Source organism: Meriones unguiculatus, chromosome 16, assembly GCF_030254825.1.
Source record: "Meriones unguiculatus strain TT.TT164.6M chromosome 16, Bangor_MerUng_6.1, whole genome shotgun sequence".
NCBI lineage: Eukaryota > Metazoa > Chordata > Mammalia > Rodentia > Muridae > Meriones > Meriones unguiculatus.
Window position 1 is genome coordinate 8662286 of NC_083363.1, and position 18022 is coordinate 8680307.

An 18022-nucleotide genomic window follows, 5' to 3' on the forward strand; every position below is an offset into this window, starting at 1 on the left:
TACAATGGACAAGATCAAGCAGCCAGGGTGAACTCCGGGACTGAGGGCTCTGGGAGCCAACAGCTGCCACAGGCAGACTGGGTTGACACCCACACCCCTTATGTACCCTATATATCCCCCAGTCTCTCCAGGGCTTCAGACTCTTTAGACTCCAGGGCTCATGGAGCTAGATGTGTCAGTTGGCAGCCATGCAGAGCCACTACCTCGGGCTTCTTTGTACCAAGACAAAAACAGCATTGGGAATGGTGAGGTGGGATTGAACCCTTCTACACTGAGAGGCAGGGAGCACTGACTGCTCTGGGATGGGTCTGGTCAGTCCCTGTAGGACATGGTACCCAGCTCACAGTGTTTTGGGCAAAGGTGCTCAACTCACCTGGGCAGCTCACACCCCCAGTCCACCCTTGGGACAAAACACAGAGAAAGAAATCAAAGCCATATTCAGCGTTTTATTGGAAAGTGGTTAAAAAGTAAGGCACTGGGTGTGATGGTCTCAGGCTTCATTCTGTGGCTGTTCATGCTGCCCAGAGGGGGCGCCGACCAGTCCTGCCAGCACCTGCTGCATTTCTACACTGGAGAATTAGAAATTCTGCATTTGGCAGTGGCCATTCTAACATCAGCTCAGCAACCTAACAGGTAGGATTTATAGGTGCTACATATTAATACAAAGTTCATCAAGGCCTGTGAGGAAGGCTCCCTTCTAACAAACAATGGAAATATAACTTTCAATGGCTACTGTAATACTTAATGTATGACGACACTTTAAATTACATCAAATGTCTAACAAGTCAGAAACATGGTAAGACTAGAGATTGTGGTGAGGGTCATTCCCTTAGGTTTTAGAGATGGGAAGAGAGAAATGTTAATCCCTGGACAGACTGACAAGAGCTAAAAAGGTCACCGAATGCTAGGTGAGGTCTCAGGCAGGGAGCCGGCTAAGCCTACCTCAGCTGCTGGTGGCTGTTCTCCCAGGGGCAGTATCTTTCCTCCTCCTTACCTTGCTATCAGACCTGTGATCTGCTTAACTAGTGACACATCTGGATTTCAGAGAAAGGTACACTGTGGAGGGAATTGTGGGGACCCGAGTGTTCCCTGACAAACTTCTAAGGGCCCATGCTGATGTGTCAGACACCGTGAGCTGAGACATGGCTGGAAGCAAGGTGGGAAGTGAGGTGGGTGTGCATGTCTGCTCAGGCAGTTTTCCTGGTAGAAGTATGGGATGGGGTCCTCCTAGCTTTCTACACGCTCAGCTTCCACAAAGGGATGGCCGGTGGACGAGCTCATCTTCCATGATACATACAGAATCAACTGGGAAGCTGCCTGACAGATGGAAGAGAAATGTCCAAGACCTGCCCAAAAGCCCTTCTGTAGACATGTGGTTCCAGGCATCACCACAGGGGAGAAGCCAAAGGCAGACAGTTCAGCCCTCACAAGAGGATCAAACTGAATTCACAACTCAGATTTCTCGTGGGGGAAAAGGCAACTGGAAAATCCCATCCACAAGGCCTGGACTTTTCTTGAAAGGTTTTGGTAAGACAGTTTCCTGAGGAAATAAAGACTTCAGGTGACTTTATATGGTCTTGTGCTGCTGGATACAGCTGGGTTAAAAAGCAAATCCATACCAGACTGTGGGAACAGAGCCTTCCAAAAGGTCACCAAAACTAAAGCAATGGTATGTCACAGAGATGGGCTTGTGGACAAAGCACAGCCTTGAGGAATCAATGATGGTGGGTCAATTGTTGCCATGACAAGTAAACTGTTGCAATGTGAAATTTATAGCAAGGCCACTCAGCAGCCAATCAGCACCTCAGGCGGCCAGCTTTGTAATCGGCTTGAAGAGTGTGGGACCAAGCACATTTCCTCCCCTAAAAAAGGACATCTACAAGATTAACGTCTTGGGTGATTACGCACAAAGATAGAGGGAACAAGAGCAGGATTGTCCTCTCAAGGCCACTCTGGCGCCCGTGCTAAGGCTGGAGGGATCACCCAGGTCAAGGGTGGCTGTGGTAGTGAGGTCTCTGCAGGCTGTGCTGAAGAGTGTACTCCCAGGAAACTTTGGAACTGCAAGATCTGCAGCAAGTGTGTGCCACCTGCTTTAGAACTTCTCATACGGGTTTTGTTCTTTAAACAGACCTGAGGGAGAAAGAAAAAAAAATTGGCTTACAAATTCACCACTCAACTGGAAACAAACTCACAAAAGCAATGTATAACCTTGAGTGTTCTGGCTTACATCCATAATCCTAGCACCAGGGAAGCTGAGGCAGTGGGACTGTTGTGAGTTTGAGCCCAGCCTCGGTGACAGAGCAAGAAACTATCTCAAAGAAAACAAAACAAAACAAAAAGCTAGGCTTGCACACCTTTAATCCCAGCACTGAAAAGGCAGAGACCAGTGGCTCTCTGTGAGTTAGAGCCTTGTCTACCAGTGGAGTTCTAGGCCAACCAGAGTGACAGAGTAGGACCTTGTCACAAAACAAAAAACAAAACAAACAAACAAAACCCTCTAAACCAAACAAAGACAAACCAAAACTAAACTACCTACTCTACCCCTGTAAAACACAACACACCTCAGCAAAGTTTTACACGAAGATTTAACCTAGTTTGAAGCAGCCTCTCTTCTTGACCTTCGCTGAAGCTGAGCTACAGGTGACTTTTTTTTTTCAAATGTATGAATATAATTTTATTTATTATGTATACAGTGCTCTGCCTGCAAGTACATCTGCATGCCAGAAGAGGGCATTAGATCGCAATATAGATGGTTATAAGCCACCGTGTGGTTGCTGGGAATTGAGCTCAGGAATTCTGGAAGAACAGCCAATGTTTTTAACCTCTGAGCCATCTCTTCAGCTACCGGTGACTTTAAAACTGGAATAAAATCCCCCAGGAACAAAAATCCCAACAGTTTCTGAAAAACAAGCCACAGCAGAGATCACAAGAAGTCAGGAAAGTTCTCTATGTATTTCTTTCCCCAGTAACGAGAATAACACAGAAAAACCAGGCACGTCACTTCACCTTAAACCTAAGAGCTGTGGCTGTGCCTGGAGAATCAAGACTACAAAACAAACAAACAAACAAACAAACAAAAAAAAAACCCACACCATCAAGCTGACAATAGCAGGCCTGGAACAAAATAAGAGTTTACCCATTAATCTGTGGCACCCACCCATTCTTCTCTTTATTTCTACCCCTCCTTTATTTGCATCTCTTTCCTTATCTCACACTCCCCTCACTGTCCCAACTGCCACATTCTGGCATGCTGAGATTGTCTGGGGCCAGTATAGTGATCTACTACCAGGATTCTGTTAGGGGAGAGATACCAGCATCTCTCTGTGTTCCACCCACTCCAGAACCCATGGGCATATAAAGATGAAACAAGGATAAATAGCAGGACAGAAATCAACAGAAAGGAGACAGGGGCTAGCCAGGGCCAGCGCAGCAGCTGACATAAGAAGTCCAAATCCAAGGCTAGGTCACAGCATGCAGAGCCTGCATCAGGAGCATGGGGAGGAAGACTCCACCAGCTCCAGCTTCCTCAGCTCCCAGTGCATGGTGTGACCAGATGAGAAGAGATCAAGCCCAGTCCTGACACCAGCAGCCATGGGATCACTACAGCCCCTGGAGGGGAACCAAAGACTTGCATATTTAATATCTGAGCAACTCAAACCTAGAGGAGCTGGCTATGCTGGGGCAACTGCATCCCCCCAGATAACAGACATTAACCAGTGTTGTGACTTAGATAAAAAGTCATCTTTTATTCAATGAAGCAAATGTTCAGATGTGAGCTCTGTGATAAATGCCCTAAGTTAATCAAGAGATTCATCCACTCATGAATTTTTTTCTGTTTGTTTGTTTGTTTGTTTTGAGACAGGTCTCATGACACAGCTTTGGCTGGCCTGGAATTTACTATGTGGACCAGGCTGGCCTCACTCTTAGAGATCTACTTGCTTCTGCTTCCAGGGAAGCTGGAAAGTGTGTGCCACCATGCCTGACTTCGATTCATAGATTCTTAAACTGATGGTAATATCAGAAGATGGGACCAAGCTGGAAGACACGGGCCCTTAAAGGGTCCACCTTCTTCCAACTGCTGTTGCCCCAAAACTTCTTCATGGCTAACATAAGGTAAGCAGCTTTCCTTCACCATCTTCTGCCTCATCACAGGCCCACAGCAGCAAACTAAACAGGAAACTGGGACACTGAGACAAAATAAATCCTTCCTCCCTAAAGAGGTTTGACTCAGGCATTTTGTCTCAGCAATGAAAAGCTAACACACACAGTGGTATAATCAAGTTCCTAGTGGGTAAGATCCTGACGCATCAACAAACATGCTCTCTCCTTATATTAAAAATCACCTCAAAACTGTATTTCTTAGGAGTTGGTGAGATGGGGTTCAGTAGGTAAAATCCTTGCCACCGAGCCTTAAGACCCCAGGACCCACATGGCTCCTAGAAGTCATCCCAACTTCTACATGTGCATGCTAGCACATGTGTACGCACACACACACACACACACACACTCTTAAATAAATGAAATAATTTCAATGCTCATTTTTTGAAAAGATTTTAGAATTTTCCTCATCAGATTTCTCCTGTTAAGATAGTGATTTAAGGGCTGGAGAGATGGCTCAGGGGTTGAAAGCACTGGCTCTTCTTCTAAAAGGTCTTGAGCTCAATCCCCAGCAACCACATGGTGGCTCACAACCATCTATAATGAGATCTGGTGCCCTCTTCTGATGTGCAGGCAAAACAGTGTATACATAATAAATAAATCTTTAAAAAAAAAAAAAAAAAAGAGAGAGAGAGAGTTCTTTAAGGCCAAAAAAGTGGGTTCACAGCCGGAGCCTTCCAGTAGCCCCATGGCCCCATATCTAGGTGGGTAAGGGGTCAGCTTCAGTAGCAGCCATAAAGTACAGGCAGAAAGCTTTAGTGCTGTTTCTGACCTTTAAAACCAGCTCAGAACCAGTTGAGAGCAGCAGACAGAAACCAGGAGCAGAAGAGAGTCGTATGTAACCTCACAGACAGGGATTCTCCGCTGTGCCGGGTTTCTCACTTGCTCCAACTGAACAAAACCGGCTTACACTTGGCACCCACAATCAGGCTCGTTCCTTCAGTCACTCCCCAGTTTCTCCAAACAAGATAATGTGGCCAGAAAGTAGTGAGGGAGGGAGGGCATGCCTTAGTCTCAGCTAATTCTCTGATCAAGAAAGATGGTCTGACCCCATTAGAAGACAGGAAGAAGAGACACACAGGGAAGGGCTGCAGAGACAGCCAAGAAACTCACAGACACAGGCACATGCTACTTCAAGGCAAAGAGACAAGCAGCTATGAACAACCCTCCTGGAGTGTTATTCTTCATAAGTACCAAGGAAAAGTGTGGCTGAGACTGAAGGCACCTTCCTCTCTTGGGGCACTCAGTGTGGTCAGTCTCCGGGGTGCCCTGGTAACTGCACAGCTGCTGTCTTCAGTGAAGGACAATTCTCTGGAAAGGCAGCAGCTGCTCAGATCCCAACCAGTCAAGAGAAACACAGCTCATTCTTACCATATTTTTTCCTGATTTCATCATGTCTTGACTTCATCTCTGCTCTCCTAAAAAAAAAACAAAACAAAACAGAAATACCAGGTCACATCTAATTATGACTGAGAAGCAAGGTCATCTCAAACTCCCAGCCCTTCCACTTCCTCGAGCAGAGGCTGTGGGCTCCTTCAGCACTTTCCTTGAGCTTCCAAAAGAAAGTAGGGATGACTGCGGCTACCAGGCCACACCTACCACTTGACCAGCAGAGTGACTGCACAGCCAGCCTGCTGAGGCTGCTTTGATCACTATTCTATTCTTTTCCAATTCTGACTGGACATTGTGGTAACAACCTATTATCCCAGTACTCAAGAGACAGAGGCAGAAAGATACAGAGTTTAAAGACAGGCTGGGCTATGGAATGAGATCCCCACTCAAAGCAGACATAACAACAAAATGAATTCAACTGTCTAATACCATGATTGTTTAAAAAGTTCTCATAAAGAAAATGCAGATGGGTCAAAGCTTTGCATCTGGTGACCAGAAAAAGGTAAAGGTAACATCTACTTAGTGGTACCTGCTTCAGAGCTGCAAGAATGATAAGCATCTGCCTTCAAGCCTGCATGAGGCCCCAGCACACATTAGGAGAATTCCCTGCTCTGGGAGCTAGTAGGCACAAGCCAGTGTCTACAACAGCAGTCTGGTTCCTTCATCATTAGGGGCTGGAGCTGGGGCCTGGGGGCTGGGGCTGGCATGGCAGTACTCAAGGCCAGGCCATGACCAGTGCAAGAACACTGCAGCACAGGCTCTGCGAGCCTCCTCTACCAGTGGAAGAGGTAGGTCAGACAGCCTGAGGTTTGACACAGCCAGTGATCCCTATGAGACTCCTGCCAGCTTCTCTTTTCACCACAGCCCAGAAAATGCTGGGCAACGAACACTCACTACATTTTTAGAAATGGAGAAATCATGTAAATAATCCTTGTTTCGAATGGTCTCCCTGCTGTAAGTTCAGAGGCAAGCTCCCGAGTAAGGAACCCAGCCTCACCTCTCCTCCTGCCGCACTCTCCTCTCCTCCTGCTCTCTGATGGCCCGCTCATCGCTCTTGTCTGGCTTCCGGCTCTTCTTCTGGCGGCAGCAGCAGCAGCAGCACACGGTGATGCCCAGGAGCACAGAGCCCCCGAGCACAGACATGGTGATGATCAAGGCCTCAAAGTTCACTGCAAGTCCAGGCAAAAAGTTGAAACCTCGGCAGGTATGGCCTGCCTCTATCCGCAAGGGTACCACTTTTTGTCACAGGAGCAGTCCTAAACATAGGGCCTGGACATAGGGCTCCTTTCGTCCAATGTCTACAATTTAAGATCTAGATTAACCACATCAAACTAATGAGATGAGACAGACTTTTTCACCATTTAAGACCAAAAGAAGGAAAGATGTCAACTGTATCTGTTCCCAAGACCTGACTCCTTAATGCTGACTATGGAGAGATAAGTGCCCTAACCACCAACACATGCACATCCGAGCTTTACAGATGCCCTGGTATCTGTAAACCAGTGTCACTCAATGATGTGATGTGCTAGTAACGCCAACCTTAGGAACTGATACAAACTGAAAATAAATTTTAAGGTTCTTCTAAGTTTCTCTTAAAGGTCTTTAAATTAAAACCAGCTGAGTGGTGGTGGTACATGCCTTTAATCCCAGCACTCCAGGAGGCAGAGCTCCCTGAGCTCAAGGCTAGCCTGGTCTACAAAACAAGCCCCAGGACAGCCATGGCTACACAGAGAAACTTTGTTTCCAAAAACAAAAACAAAGGGGCCCATCCTGTTAGAGCATGCCTTTAATTGTAGCACTCAAGGCAGAGGCAGGCATATCACTAAATTCTAGGCCTGGTCTACAGAGGGCGTTCCAGGCCAGCCAGGACAAAACAGAAAAACCTCCTCTCAAAAACCCCAAAACTAAAAATAAACTCACTCAAGGCTTTTCTACTACTCTGCTCAAACCAGAGCCAGTTCAAGAGCCCTGCACTGCTTTTGCCAATAGTCACCCAGCTCAACTCCTCACATGCAAACTCCCCAGCTGCAGGGCTGCTGGCCCAGGGAGGCACCTGAACAGCTGGCCAATAGGAGGAGGGAGGCTGAAGGCTAACTTCCGGGCTCCCTCAGCCAGCCTCAGCACAGGGGCCCATGCTCATCTATTAACTGCTTTCTGCTGGTAAGCATGACAAGACCAGAAAGAGGCCATATAACTGATATGGTGCCTTGGAGCTCTAATCACAGTGCCTAGCTCAAAAGTGTGGAGGTGCAAAAAGTAGCGACTTGAGTGGTTAGAAAATTGGAAGGCACCAGTAGGTGGTAGTTTTTGACTACAGAACTCTGTAGCACTCGACCTAAAAATGAGAACAGTAAGACAGCTGGATCTAACTAAAATCAATCTACTCCCACAGCTTCTCTGACAAGCAGCTCAAGTCAGTGCCTGTCATTATGGGAAAGCAGTCTGTGGGCTCCTCCATTAGCCATACTGGGAAACTCGTGAATGTCTACCCACAAGGTGGCCTGACAGGAACGACTGACACCTTGCTCAGTACAAAAGGTCAACGTGAAAAGACTTCATTTTTCTTCAAATGAACATAACACTGAGTCATTAAATTAAACAATTTAATTAAAACCCCAAGGTTACAGTTTTCCTAGAGGAGGAAAATAATGACTCTAAAGTTTTTCTAAGAACTGACTGTCCATGGTGGAGACCTACAATCAGCATAAACCACCCGGACCTATGGTGAAACCAGGAAGCCCAACCTCATGTGCCTTACTCTGCTCATGGGAGTATGAATCCTGGCCAACCCCCCCCCCCACACACACACACAAGGCCAGGCCCAACCGCTGCATTCACAGGCAGTGGGTGTCAATCCCTCGAAACCCTCAGGAGTCCCAGCTCACTGGGAAACAGATGCAGACCTGCTGTCCTGCCAGAACAAGGCTGCCTCCCACACGCGCAGCCTACTCTGCTGGCAGCGTGGGGTGACTGCACAGGCTGATAATAAGCTACCCGCAACTTCGTCTGTGCTGTGCTGGGAGGGCAGCTTAGCCGTCCTGTAACCTGGGTGGGGCCTGCATTGCACAGGACAATTACCAAGAGCACCTACCGCCTGACACAGCTCAACACCTTCAGTCATCAGTCAGACCAACAGCTCACCATTCTCCACACACCGCCCAGTGAGTCAAAGGGGAAACAAGTGACCGCCCTCTATGTCATTGCTTGGGGGTGGGGTGCAAACAGGTGAGGTGACACTGCTATATGCAGGGCAGAACAGTCCACAGAGGTGGAAAAAGCGGCACAAAGCAGGTCTTTGTGAAGGCCACCTCAGGACCTGGGGGGGAGGGCACTTCCAGAAGTCTTCCTTGTTCCTCCGAGTGGTGATAACCCAGACCATAAGGGAATCTAGAATTCATACATTGATGGGAGATGCCGGAGAGGCAATCAGTGCTCCACGCCAACACTCCCAGTCCAGGAAGAAGCACTACAGGACAGGACAGTGGTGGGCAGTGCGGAGACCTCAGAGGCTTTTCTGTGCCAAGGTTAGAGGAGGCCTGTGCAGCCCCAACCCTAACGCCACCAAAGGAAAGCAGCTCACTACAGGTTAATGAGTTCCAGGCAGCAATACAACAGCACAAAGGTACTTAACAGGCAAAGGGAATCCACGGGGCTAAAGTCTTTCATGGAAGAAAAATGGCTACCACAGACACAAACACACAGACAGGCACCTGGGCTGACAGGGTCCTTAGTTGGGAATCACTGGCCCATGGGAATCCACACAGGCTCCCAGGCAGCACAGCATACACTGGAACATTTATGCTCCCACGATGTGGGTTGTGTGGTGCTGTGGCTATTGCTGTTTTAGGAGCCCCTTTCCCCCCTCCAGGTCCCTGGCTGCTTGCCAAACAACAGACAATCACAGGACTGCTTGCTTCCTTCCCTTGGGAGTCACAGTACAGCAACATTCCTAGTGACTTATGCTGATTGAGCACAAGCCACTGATTTTGCAAGAAGTAAATAGGAACAACTTACCCCAGCATACGCCCCAGCGAGCAGAACTCAATTTACAAAGAGAAGCAGGTGGCAAGATTTTTCTCACTGGGTAGTCCAAGCAAGCCTTGTTCTCGTTGCACCATAGACACTGAAAGAGACCAGCGTCAGGAGACCCTTCAACAGACCAGAGCAAGCGCACCTTCCCGTCTCCAATGCTCCCTGTACCACCATCTCTCAAGGATGGAGGGATCTAAGGCATTCATCTCCCAAATACCCCTACTCATCCTTGTTGCTCTTTGGTCAATGTCCAACACAGTGACTGTTCACTGTCCACCCTAGAGAGCCATGGTCCTGAAAGCTGTCCTGCTCTCAGGGCCTTTGCAGCCCACTTATTTTCTCTAGAGCCCTCTTCCTCAAGCCTGAATATGGTTTCCTCACATCCTCAAGGAGGCTTGCCCTGCCACCAACCACCCATCTTCACAGGCCCCCATTCCCTGACCAACAACACTGCCTGCTTCCTCCCACAGCATACCTCCTCACACTATCCAGTGCATTTTCCACACTGTGCAGGAAGTCAGATAACTGTGGCCTTCACTGAGACACTGGACTGGGGAATCTGAGCATCCAGGAGATACTCTTTTGTTGCTGAATAGTTGGTGGGGCACAGAGGGGGGCCACTACTTTAGGAGGTCCTGTGTCTCAATCTTTACACTGCACCAAGTGTCCAGTTTGAAGGATGAGGCAGCTGGAGATCAGAGTAGGAGAAAACCTCTGGTCTGAGTCCCTCAAGTGCTGGGGTGGGAATGAAGCAGTGAAGAGACGGTCCTGTCACGCCAACACATCAGAACTCAGACCAGGGCTCACCACACCCACCACATAGCAGCCAGCATACAGCACAGCTGACCTAGGTGTGTATCCTTGGGTAGACTACACACATCACAGGGCAAAACATTTCTGCTTTCCAGAGCACTACCAGAGCCAAGACGACATCTTTCTGTCACCACACATCGGCAGGGTAAGCATGTCACTAGCTCTTCAACAAGATTATAAACCAGGTTTGGGTCTCAGTTTGGAATATCATCTATTACAAGGATATTAAAACATGTGCTGGACTACTGTACAATGTCCACTGTGGTTCCTGGCGCTACATGGAAAACAGCAGCAGAGTCCTGAAGAGCCTGCTGCCAAGAACAACTTCCATCCCAGTAGTTCCGTCCTGTGTTATTTTGGTTACTCTTCCACTTTAAAGTCTAATCTTCCATTTTTATATAACCAGGAGCTCCAATGAGAGCACAGCACTCTCAAAGGCTATTGTTCTGTTCTTTTTAACTAAAATAAGAGGCCCCTAAACAATAACTCAGCAGCAGCAAGAAATGGCATAGCCTCTTTCTAACCCACTGGTCCTCAGGAGGCCTACAGGGGTTCATCTCTCCTCAGCGCCTTGTCTCCAGGCACCCTTGCCTTTGCCTTGCCTTCCTGAAGCCTTGCTGTCAGCAGTGTCAGGCCTCAGGCTCTACCCGACTAGACTAACCCATTGTGACCTGGGCAGGTCCCTCTCTGGACTCTGCCCTCAGAAGAAAAACTAGAACCTAGAAAGAGTCAAGAAAACCCTAATACATGGGGTAGCAGGCTCAGCACTACCAATGCCAGTACTGAGGCAGGACCAGCTGCTAATTTTCAGTCAGCAGATCCTGCTGCCCACTGGAGCCTCATGAAGTAACAAGACATGTCTCAGACCTGCACTGTCACTTTAAAAATCTACAGCTGCCTTTTCAGATGCTCCCATGTCCTCTGGTAGAAGCCAAGAGGAAACATTGCCCTGACCTGTGCTGTCGTTACCGTCAGCCCTAGGATGCCACAAAGCCTCCTGGGAGTCTCCAGGGGAAAATCCTCTGAAGACTGTTTCTGATCATCTGCTGCTCCACTTCTGTTCCTCCCTGGGAGTTCCCAGTACAAGATGTATGGCAAGCATTGGGCTAAACAAGCCCAAGCAGAACTCCCCAGCCTCCAGGAGCATCACAGAAGCCTCCCAGACTGGCCAGAGAGCAGGCCATGGCATCTAAGGACCCCAGCTGCGGAGCTATTTCCCCACTGCTGGTCTGTTTCTCCCAGAAGGGCAGATTAATGTCTGTCCCATCAAAACCCAAGATGACCTGTCAGAAGGCACCCTCATGAGTCCTTCCACCTCACAGAGGGGACTCTGCTCCAGAACAGTAGCTACCTTCTGACTCCAGGGCACACATGAAATTAAAGCAACAAAAAGTAAACATGGTGGCTGAGTCTGCCCAGTCGACCACGTGGCCCAGAGCGCTCCCACGGGCCTGTGGCTGCCTTGCCCCTGGTTCTTTCCCCAGTCCTCCGTGGGAGTTGAGAGCAGTCCCCACGAGCTCTGGCAGCTTCAGGAAGTACGGGCACTGGGGCACAACCATGGTCGTCTCCGGTTCAGACAGTCGTTTCTCTCGACAAGGGCCCTGCTGGAGGAGCCAACCTGCAGCACTACACCCGTGAAGAAGAGTGCAGTCCTGAGTGTGCATTCAAGGCCCCTACTTGTCTGTTAAGTACTTGTCTTTGCGTAAGTGGTTATGTCAGCCTCCAGCGTGTCTTGAAGGCTGGATGACTCTCTAGAGAGGTCAGAGGCAAGCAGTCCTGGTCTTCTAATGCCAACATACCTGCCATGTCCCCAGGCAGCTCCAGGATGGGTGTATCCCCACACTGCCTAACTAGGTCACGAATACTGACTGTGCTAGATGGAGCCTGTACCTTTCAGGGGAAGGCTTCAGGTGCCTGCGAGAAGCTGGGATAATATTTAACAACCACCTAACAATTCCCCAATGACAGAACGTTTCAGACACACACGCCTCCTTGGACTTGAGGGCATGGGTCTGAGCGCACTACTTACGGAGACATTCCTGAGGCACTCTTCACAGGATCTGTTTGTGTACTTGGCACAACCTGCCAGGAGAGACAAAGGTATCACTGAAGCGGCACAGAAGACAAGGGTGCTGTGAACCTTGGCAGGGAATGATCCACAACTCTGCTGGTGCTGGCCTGCAACTTATTCCTGCTGCAAGCAAGGCACCAGGAGAGCCACCCCTGCAAGGAATCTCCTAGGAAGAAAGACTCCAAACACGACACAGCCATGTTTTACAGCTCTCTTTGTAAGTGAATCATGAAACCAGGCAACCACTAACCTGCTGAGACCTACTACTGCTGGCATGCTCTGGTGAGCCGGAGGCCATGGCTATCTGGTGACATGCCTAAGGCAAAGCCAAGCTTGCAGACTTACCTTCAGAGCTCAAGCTTCCCAAGAGAGGGCTATGCTCCCCAGACCCAAGAAGCCAGGTGGTGTCAGCCTGCTCCAGTCATGCAAAGCACCTGGGACACTGCCAGCACCCACAGCAATATTTTCAGGAGAGGGTCAAAGTCTATGCAGCTATCAGCCTCGGAACTCAAGCAAATCAAATGTATAGAAGTAGCATATAAATCAAGACTTTCTCATGCTATCCAACTGGCCACTACTTTTCCCCACCATGCCTTAAAACAAGCACACTTTGATTAGCCTGGCGCACACACACCTGTGACCCCAGCACTCTGGGAGGCAGAGGCAGGCCAGATCGTTGTGAGTTTGAGGCCAGCCTAGTCTACAAAGCCAGTCTAGGATAGCCAAGGCTACACGGTGAAACCCTGTCTCAAAAAAGCCAAAACAACAACAAAACAAACAAACAAACAAAAAAACAAGCACACTTTGAAAAGAGCACTGCACTCAAGTCATTGGTTGCCAGGGAAATGCAAACTAAAAACATCAAGAAGATGCATGCATAAGAAAGGCTAAACTTAAAAGAGATGGCCAGGAATACACAGTAACAATTTGGAGTTGGCTCAGCCATTTTTAGAAATGGCCTCTCCTATGGCTAGCAAGCTCACTAGAAGTATCTTATTCAAGACATCAGAACACATACCAACAGAAAGCCCTGTGCAGGCATGCTCACCGCATCTCTATCCACAATGACCCAACTGGAAACAGCCCAGATGTTCACTTCCAGAAGGATGGACAGATAGACCGGAGCATCTACACAGTAGAGCAACTTCAATCCACAAAGAGAAGGGAAATGAATGATACTGACCAACGCCACGCAGGCCGAAAGAAGCACGGTATCAAAGACCCTGTTTCAAGCCCAACAATTCCACACAATGTAAACTCATCCACCTAGGCTGAGAACAAGCGCTTCTGGGGCCACACGGGAAGGAAGATGGTTGGCTCACTGGGTTGCTGGATAGAGTCTGGCATCTAGAGTAGCTGGGTTACATGGAAAAATTTATCCAGGGATACATTTAAGCTTTCTAATTTCACAGGAGGAAAGTCTCAAAACAAAACAAAAAAAAGTGATGTGGAGCATACCTGTAAGCCCAGCACTTGAAGGTTGAGGCCTGAGGATATAGAGTTCCAGGTTAGCCTGAGTTACACAGAGATCCTGACTCAAAAAAGAAAAAAAAAGGACAGCAGAAAACCAAGACGACATTGGGCTCTGGGGCTCTGGTGGTCAGCCACCAGCCACCAATCCAGAGGAACCCAGGCTGCTCCTGGACAACAGCACAGGCCTATCAGCAAAACACAGTGACAAAAACTCATGGTGGAGACATAAACATACACTTCAGGGTGGCTCCTCCTCTGCTCCTTGCCTCCCCCTTGGGGCAACCTGAGACAGTGAGGTGCATACTTGATCCTAGTTCCGTTTATTTACAAGGTCGAGAAAAAGCAAGACCAGGAGGGGCATGATGGCAAATGCCTTTAATCCCAGCACTCAGGAGGCAGAGGCAGGTGGATCTCTGTGAGTTTGAGGCCAGCCTAGTTTGCACAGTGAGTTCCAGGGCAGCCACAGCTACATAGTGAGGCAATGTCTTGAAGTGAAAGAGAGAGAGAGAGACAGAGAGAGAGAGAGAGAGAGAGAGAGAGAGGAAGGGAAGGAGGGAAGGATAGAAAGATGAAGGAAGGAAGGAAGGAAGGAAGGAAGGAAGGAAGGAAGGAAGGAAGACAGGCAGGCAACACCAGACTGGGAATCTCTACAAACAGGCTTTCTGAAGACAAAGATGGACTTGAGGAGCTTAGAAATGTAAAAGCTGGGGCTAGAGAGATGGTTCAGAGGTTAAGAGCACTGGCTGCTCTTCCAAAGATCCTGAGTTCAATTCCCAGCAGGTAGCTCATGACCATCTATAATGAGATCTGGTGCTGTCTTCTGGCCTGAAGGCATACATACAGGCAGAATGCCGTATAATAAATAAATAAATCTTAAAAAAAAAAAAATGTAAAAGTTGAAGCAACTTAAAATGGCCCAAGGCTTCAGAGGCAGAGAACTGAGAATGACCCCACTGGGGAACTTGGTGAATCTGTGTAGAGTATATGGTAAATCAAGTGTCTGTGAATGTAAAAAGTTCCATGGTTTTTTTTTTTTGGGGGGGGGGGGTTGGAAACAGAGTTTCTGTGTGTTGCTTTGGCTGTCCTGGACTCACTTTGCAGACCAGGATGGCCTTGAACTCAGGATCCACCCACCTACCTCTGCCTCAAGTCCTGGAATTACAAGTATGTACCACTGCACCCAGCTCTGAGTTCCACTTTAACACCCCACCTTTGGCAACTATGTTCTACAGGAGCAGAGACTATCCTCATCTTAGGAAGAATTACACCTTAAGAATTCAGAGGTACAAACCACCACAACAACTTATTCCCATGATTTGGTCAAATCTGTAATAAGCTCTAAGATTATAATTTCTCAATTTGCAATAAAAATTTTTAAATTAGCGGATAGCTTATGGTGAGCTAAGAAAGACCCTAGCAAGCGCAGGGAGGGCAGGGAGTGGTAGAGCAAGCGTGCAGTCACTCAGGGCAGCTCTACATCCATGGGCTCACCATTCCGCCCCTCAGCTCTCCTCCACCCTGCACTGGGATCTCAGAATGGTACCGCTGAGGCTGTGCCCAACACACCCACTCTCCAAAGTCATCCACAGGGAAGGATGGTCTTGCTTGCTATCAGCGGACACGGCGGCCCCGGTAATCAGGAGGTCCGGATGTGTTGCGGGATATTTTGTTAACTGCGCTTTTGAGAAGTGAAAGAACTGAGTTCCAAGAAACACAATCTGAGCTCTGACCACCCTGGGCCTGTCCATTACTCGGCCGTCTGAATTCCCAAGGGCCAGCCCTCCTCCTCCGCAGGTCAACTTTAGGGTGGATCTTGTGTACCAGAAAGCATGAATGGCAGGCATCCTGGCTGAAGTAACTCCCAGACTCATGTGGCAAGGAAGGAAATACTGACAATTTGCTGCCCCACAGCTCACATTTCTGGAAGGCCACACACAGCATCTCTTAGCCAGTCACGGGACACAGGCAACCACATGCTGGTGATAAGAACAATGTCTCTGCAGTTCCTCGGTGCTGACTGTGAAAGGCCTGACTTTGAGGCATTATGACTTAAGAGTTCAGTTTAGATGCTATTTACTCATTTTTAAAGCACTTTCAAACTCATTCCCTTCAATAATTAAACAGGAAGACGATAAATAGTGACTCATTTCTGAGTGGGTCCCTGCCGTTTCAGGTGAGTCAACCACGGCACTCAGGACCAAAGGACACACCTACATGCGGGAAGGGGATGATTTTGGAGACTGAAGAAACGAACATTTATCATAAGCCAATGATACGGAGGCCTCATTCTGCCATCTTCTGTGCCCCAAACTTGGAAGGGCTCAGGGCCCATTCTAGGGACAGAACTCAGGGAGAACCTCTACTGTCCTGTCAGGGGAGGAGAGCACACAAAGCTTAGACAAAGTAGTTCTGGCCACCTCCCTGAGGAAGGAGGAGCAAGGCACCCCAAAAGGCACGTATGGAGTATCATCCAGTACAGTTCTCCTCAGGGAGGAAGGGAGGGGAACTGCAGGTCCCCCTGCAGACTGAGTAGCTCAGTAAGGGCTCACACCTGGTGACCTGCACCAGCCACCACACAGGCATTCCTCTGGAGGGCGACAGCTGCGGTCTTTAAGGGGCTCTTTTCGCCAAGGTGAAGATCTGAAATAGGGATTCCACGCACCACTATGGAGGAACCACAAACCCTATCAAAGTGCCCTCCACTTCATGAATCTCGCTCTAAGGAGCTATATAATCCATGACAGATTAGGCGAAGCACACAAAAATATTAATAAGATAGAGTTTTGCCAGACACAGTGGTGCACACCTTTATTCCCAGCACTTGGGAGGCACAGGAAGGCAGAGTTCAAGGCCAGCCTGATCCATATAGTGAAACCGTGTCTCAAACAACAAAAAAGTGAGTTTGGGAATACTGTAATGTATTCTTTAAATTTATGTGGGATCCTTGCACACACGAATGTTTTTAAGCATAAATCATCCTTCTATAGAATATCTCACATCCTGCACATGTCCTGTGGCAAAGATATGGATGCTGGTGCCCTCCTCACTAGAGCAGTCTAGCAATGCAGCAGACAGCAGACAGCGACACCCCTGAGCCACTGGGAAAGGGGTCCTGTGTCTCCACAGGCTCTCCAGCATTCTGCCCGCTGTAAAATCCTCTCTGGGGAATCTAGCCCCAAGTCTCCCGGGTCGCGAGGGTCAGCCACTTTAGCCACAGTAGCAGCAGCGCAGCAGTCAGAGACCCTAGGCACACCTGGGAGCCGATAAGAAACTTAAACACCGAGCTGCGTCAGCACGGAAAAGGTCACAAAGAGAAAACACACGGTGCCAGGCTAGAGCGTAAAGACACCTTGAGAGAACCTGAGAAAAATACTCTCCCTCTAGCTGGGTCCCATCAACCCGTGCTGCAAAGGTCAGGAAGCGGACCAGGCCGACTCTCTCAGCCTCAGACCTGCACACAACCTGCCAGCTCCACCGATTCTCCCCACCAAAACAAACAATGCTAGCGTCAAGCACTTTGTAAGAGTTCCGATCCTCAAATTGGCGGGCCCCAGCACCTGCTACAAGCAGGAGTGGACCCCGAACCAGCCAGCTGCCAAGCAGGTGCCAAGGCATCGGGTTCCGACTGGGCCTACTTTTCGTGCCTCAGGGCTCGTCGTAACTCCCAGTAAGCGCCTGCCGCGCCCGCAGCTCCAAGGGAGGGCATGAGCGCAGAAGACGCAAAGCCCGCGGGCCGGGCTCCGCCCTGGATCCGACCCAGCCGGCCCTCCTCCCCGGCCACTAGGCCCCCGGTTCCCCGGCCTTACCTATCCCCGGAGGTTCCTGCGCGGAGGCCATGGGCAGAAGCAGCAGCAGCGCCGCGCCGAGGAGCATCACCCATCGCGGCGTCAGCCCGAGGGCAGCAGACGCCATGGTGCGTCGGAGGCGTCGGCGGCCAGCGCCTCAGACTGACTACTCAGACGCTGAGCTGGGCTGTTTCCACAACTAGCGCTGAGGGAACCCGAGGGGCGGGGGGGGGCCTGCTAGTGCGCAGCCGCGGGCTCCGGCTCGCCCCGCCCCTTCGCCTTATGCCCGCCTCCGGGC

At 49.3% G+C, this 18022-nt stretch overlaps 1 protein-coding gene across 1 annotated transcript; it reads right to left on the minus strand.

Annotated features, from left to right (window-relative positions):
• Positions 1–426: 426 nt before the first annotated feature.
• Pttg1ip (PTTG1 interacting protein) lies at positions 427–17952 on the minus strand. The gene is made up of 6 exons (XM_021630931.2): positions 17746–17952; positions 12425–12477; positions 9565–9673; positions 6548–6719; positions 5530–5576; positions 427–2130 (listed from the first exon to the last, which is right to left on the minus strand). Exons 1-6 carry the CDS (start codon positions 17849–17851, stop codon positions 2093–2095), a joined length of 525 nt encoding a protein of 174 aa, XP_021486606.1. The 5' UTR covers positions 17852–17952; the 3' UTR covers positions 427–2092.
• Between the last annotated feature and the right edge of the window lie 70 nt (positions 17953–18022).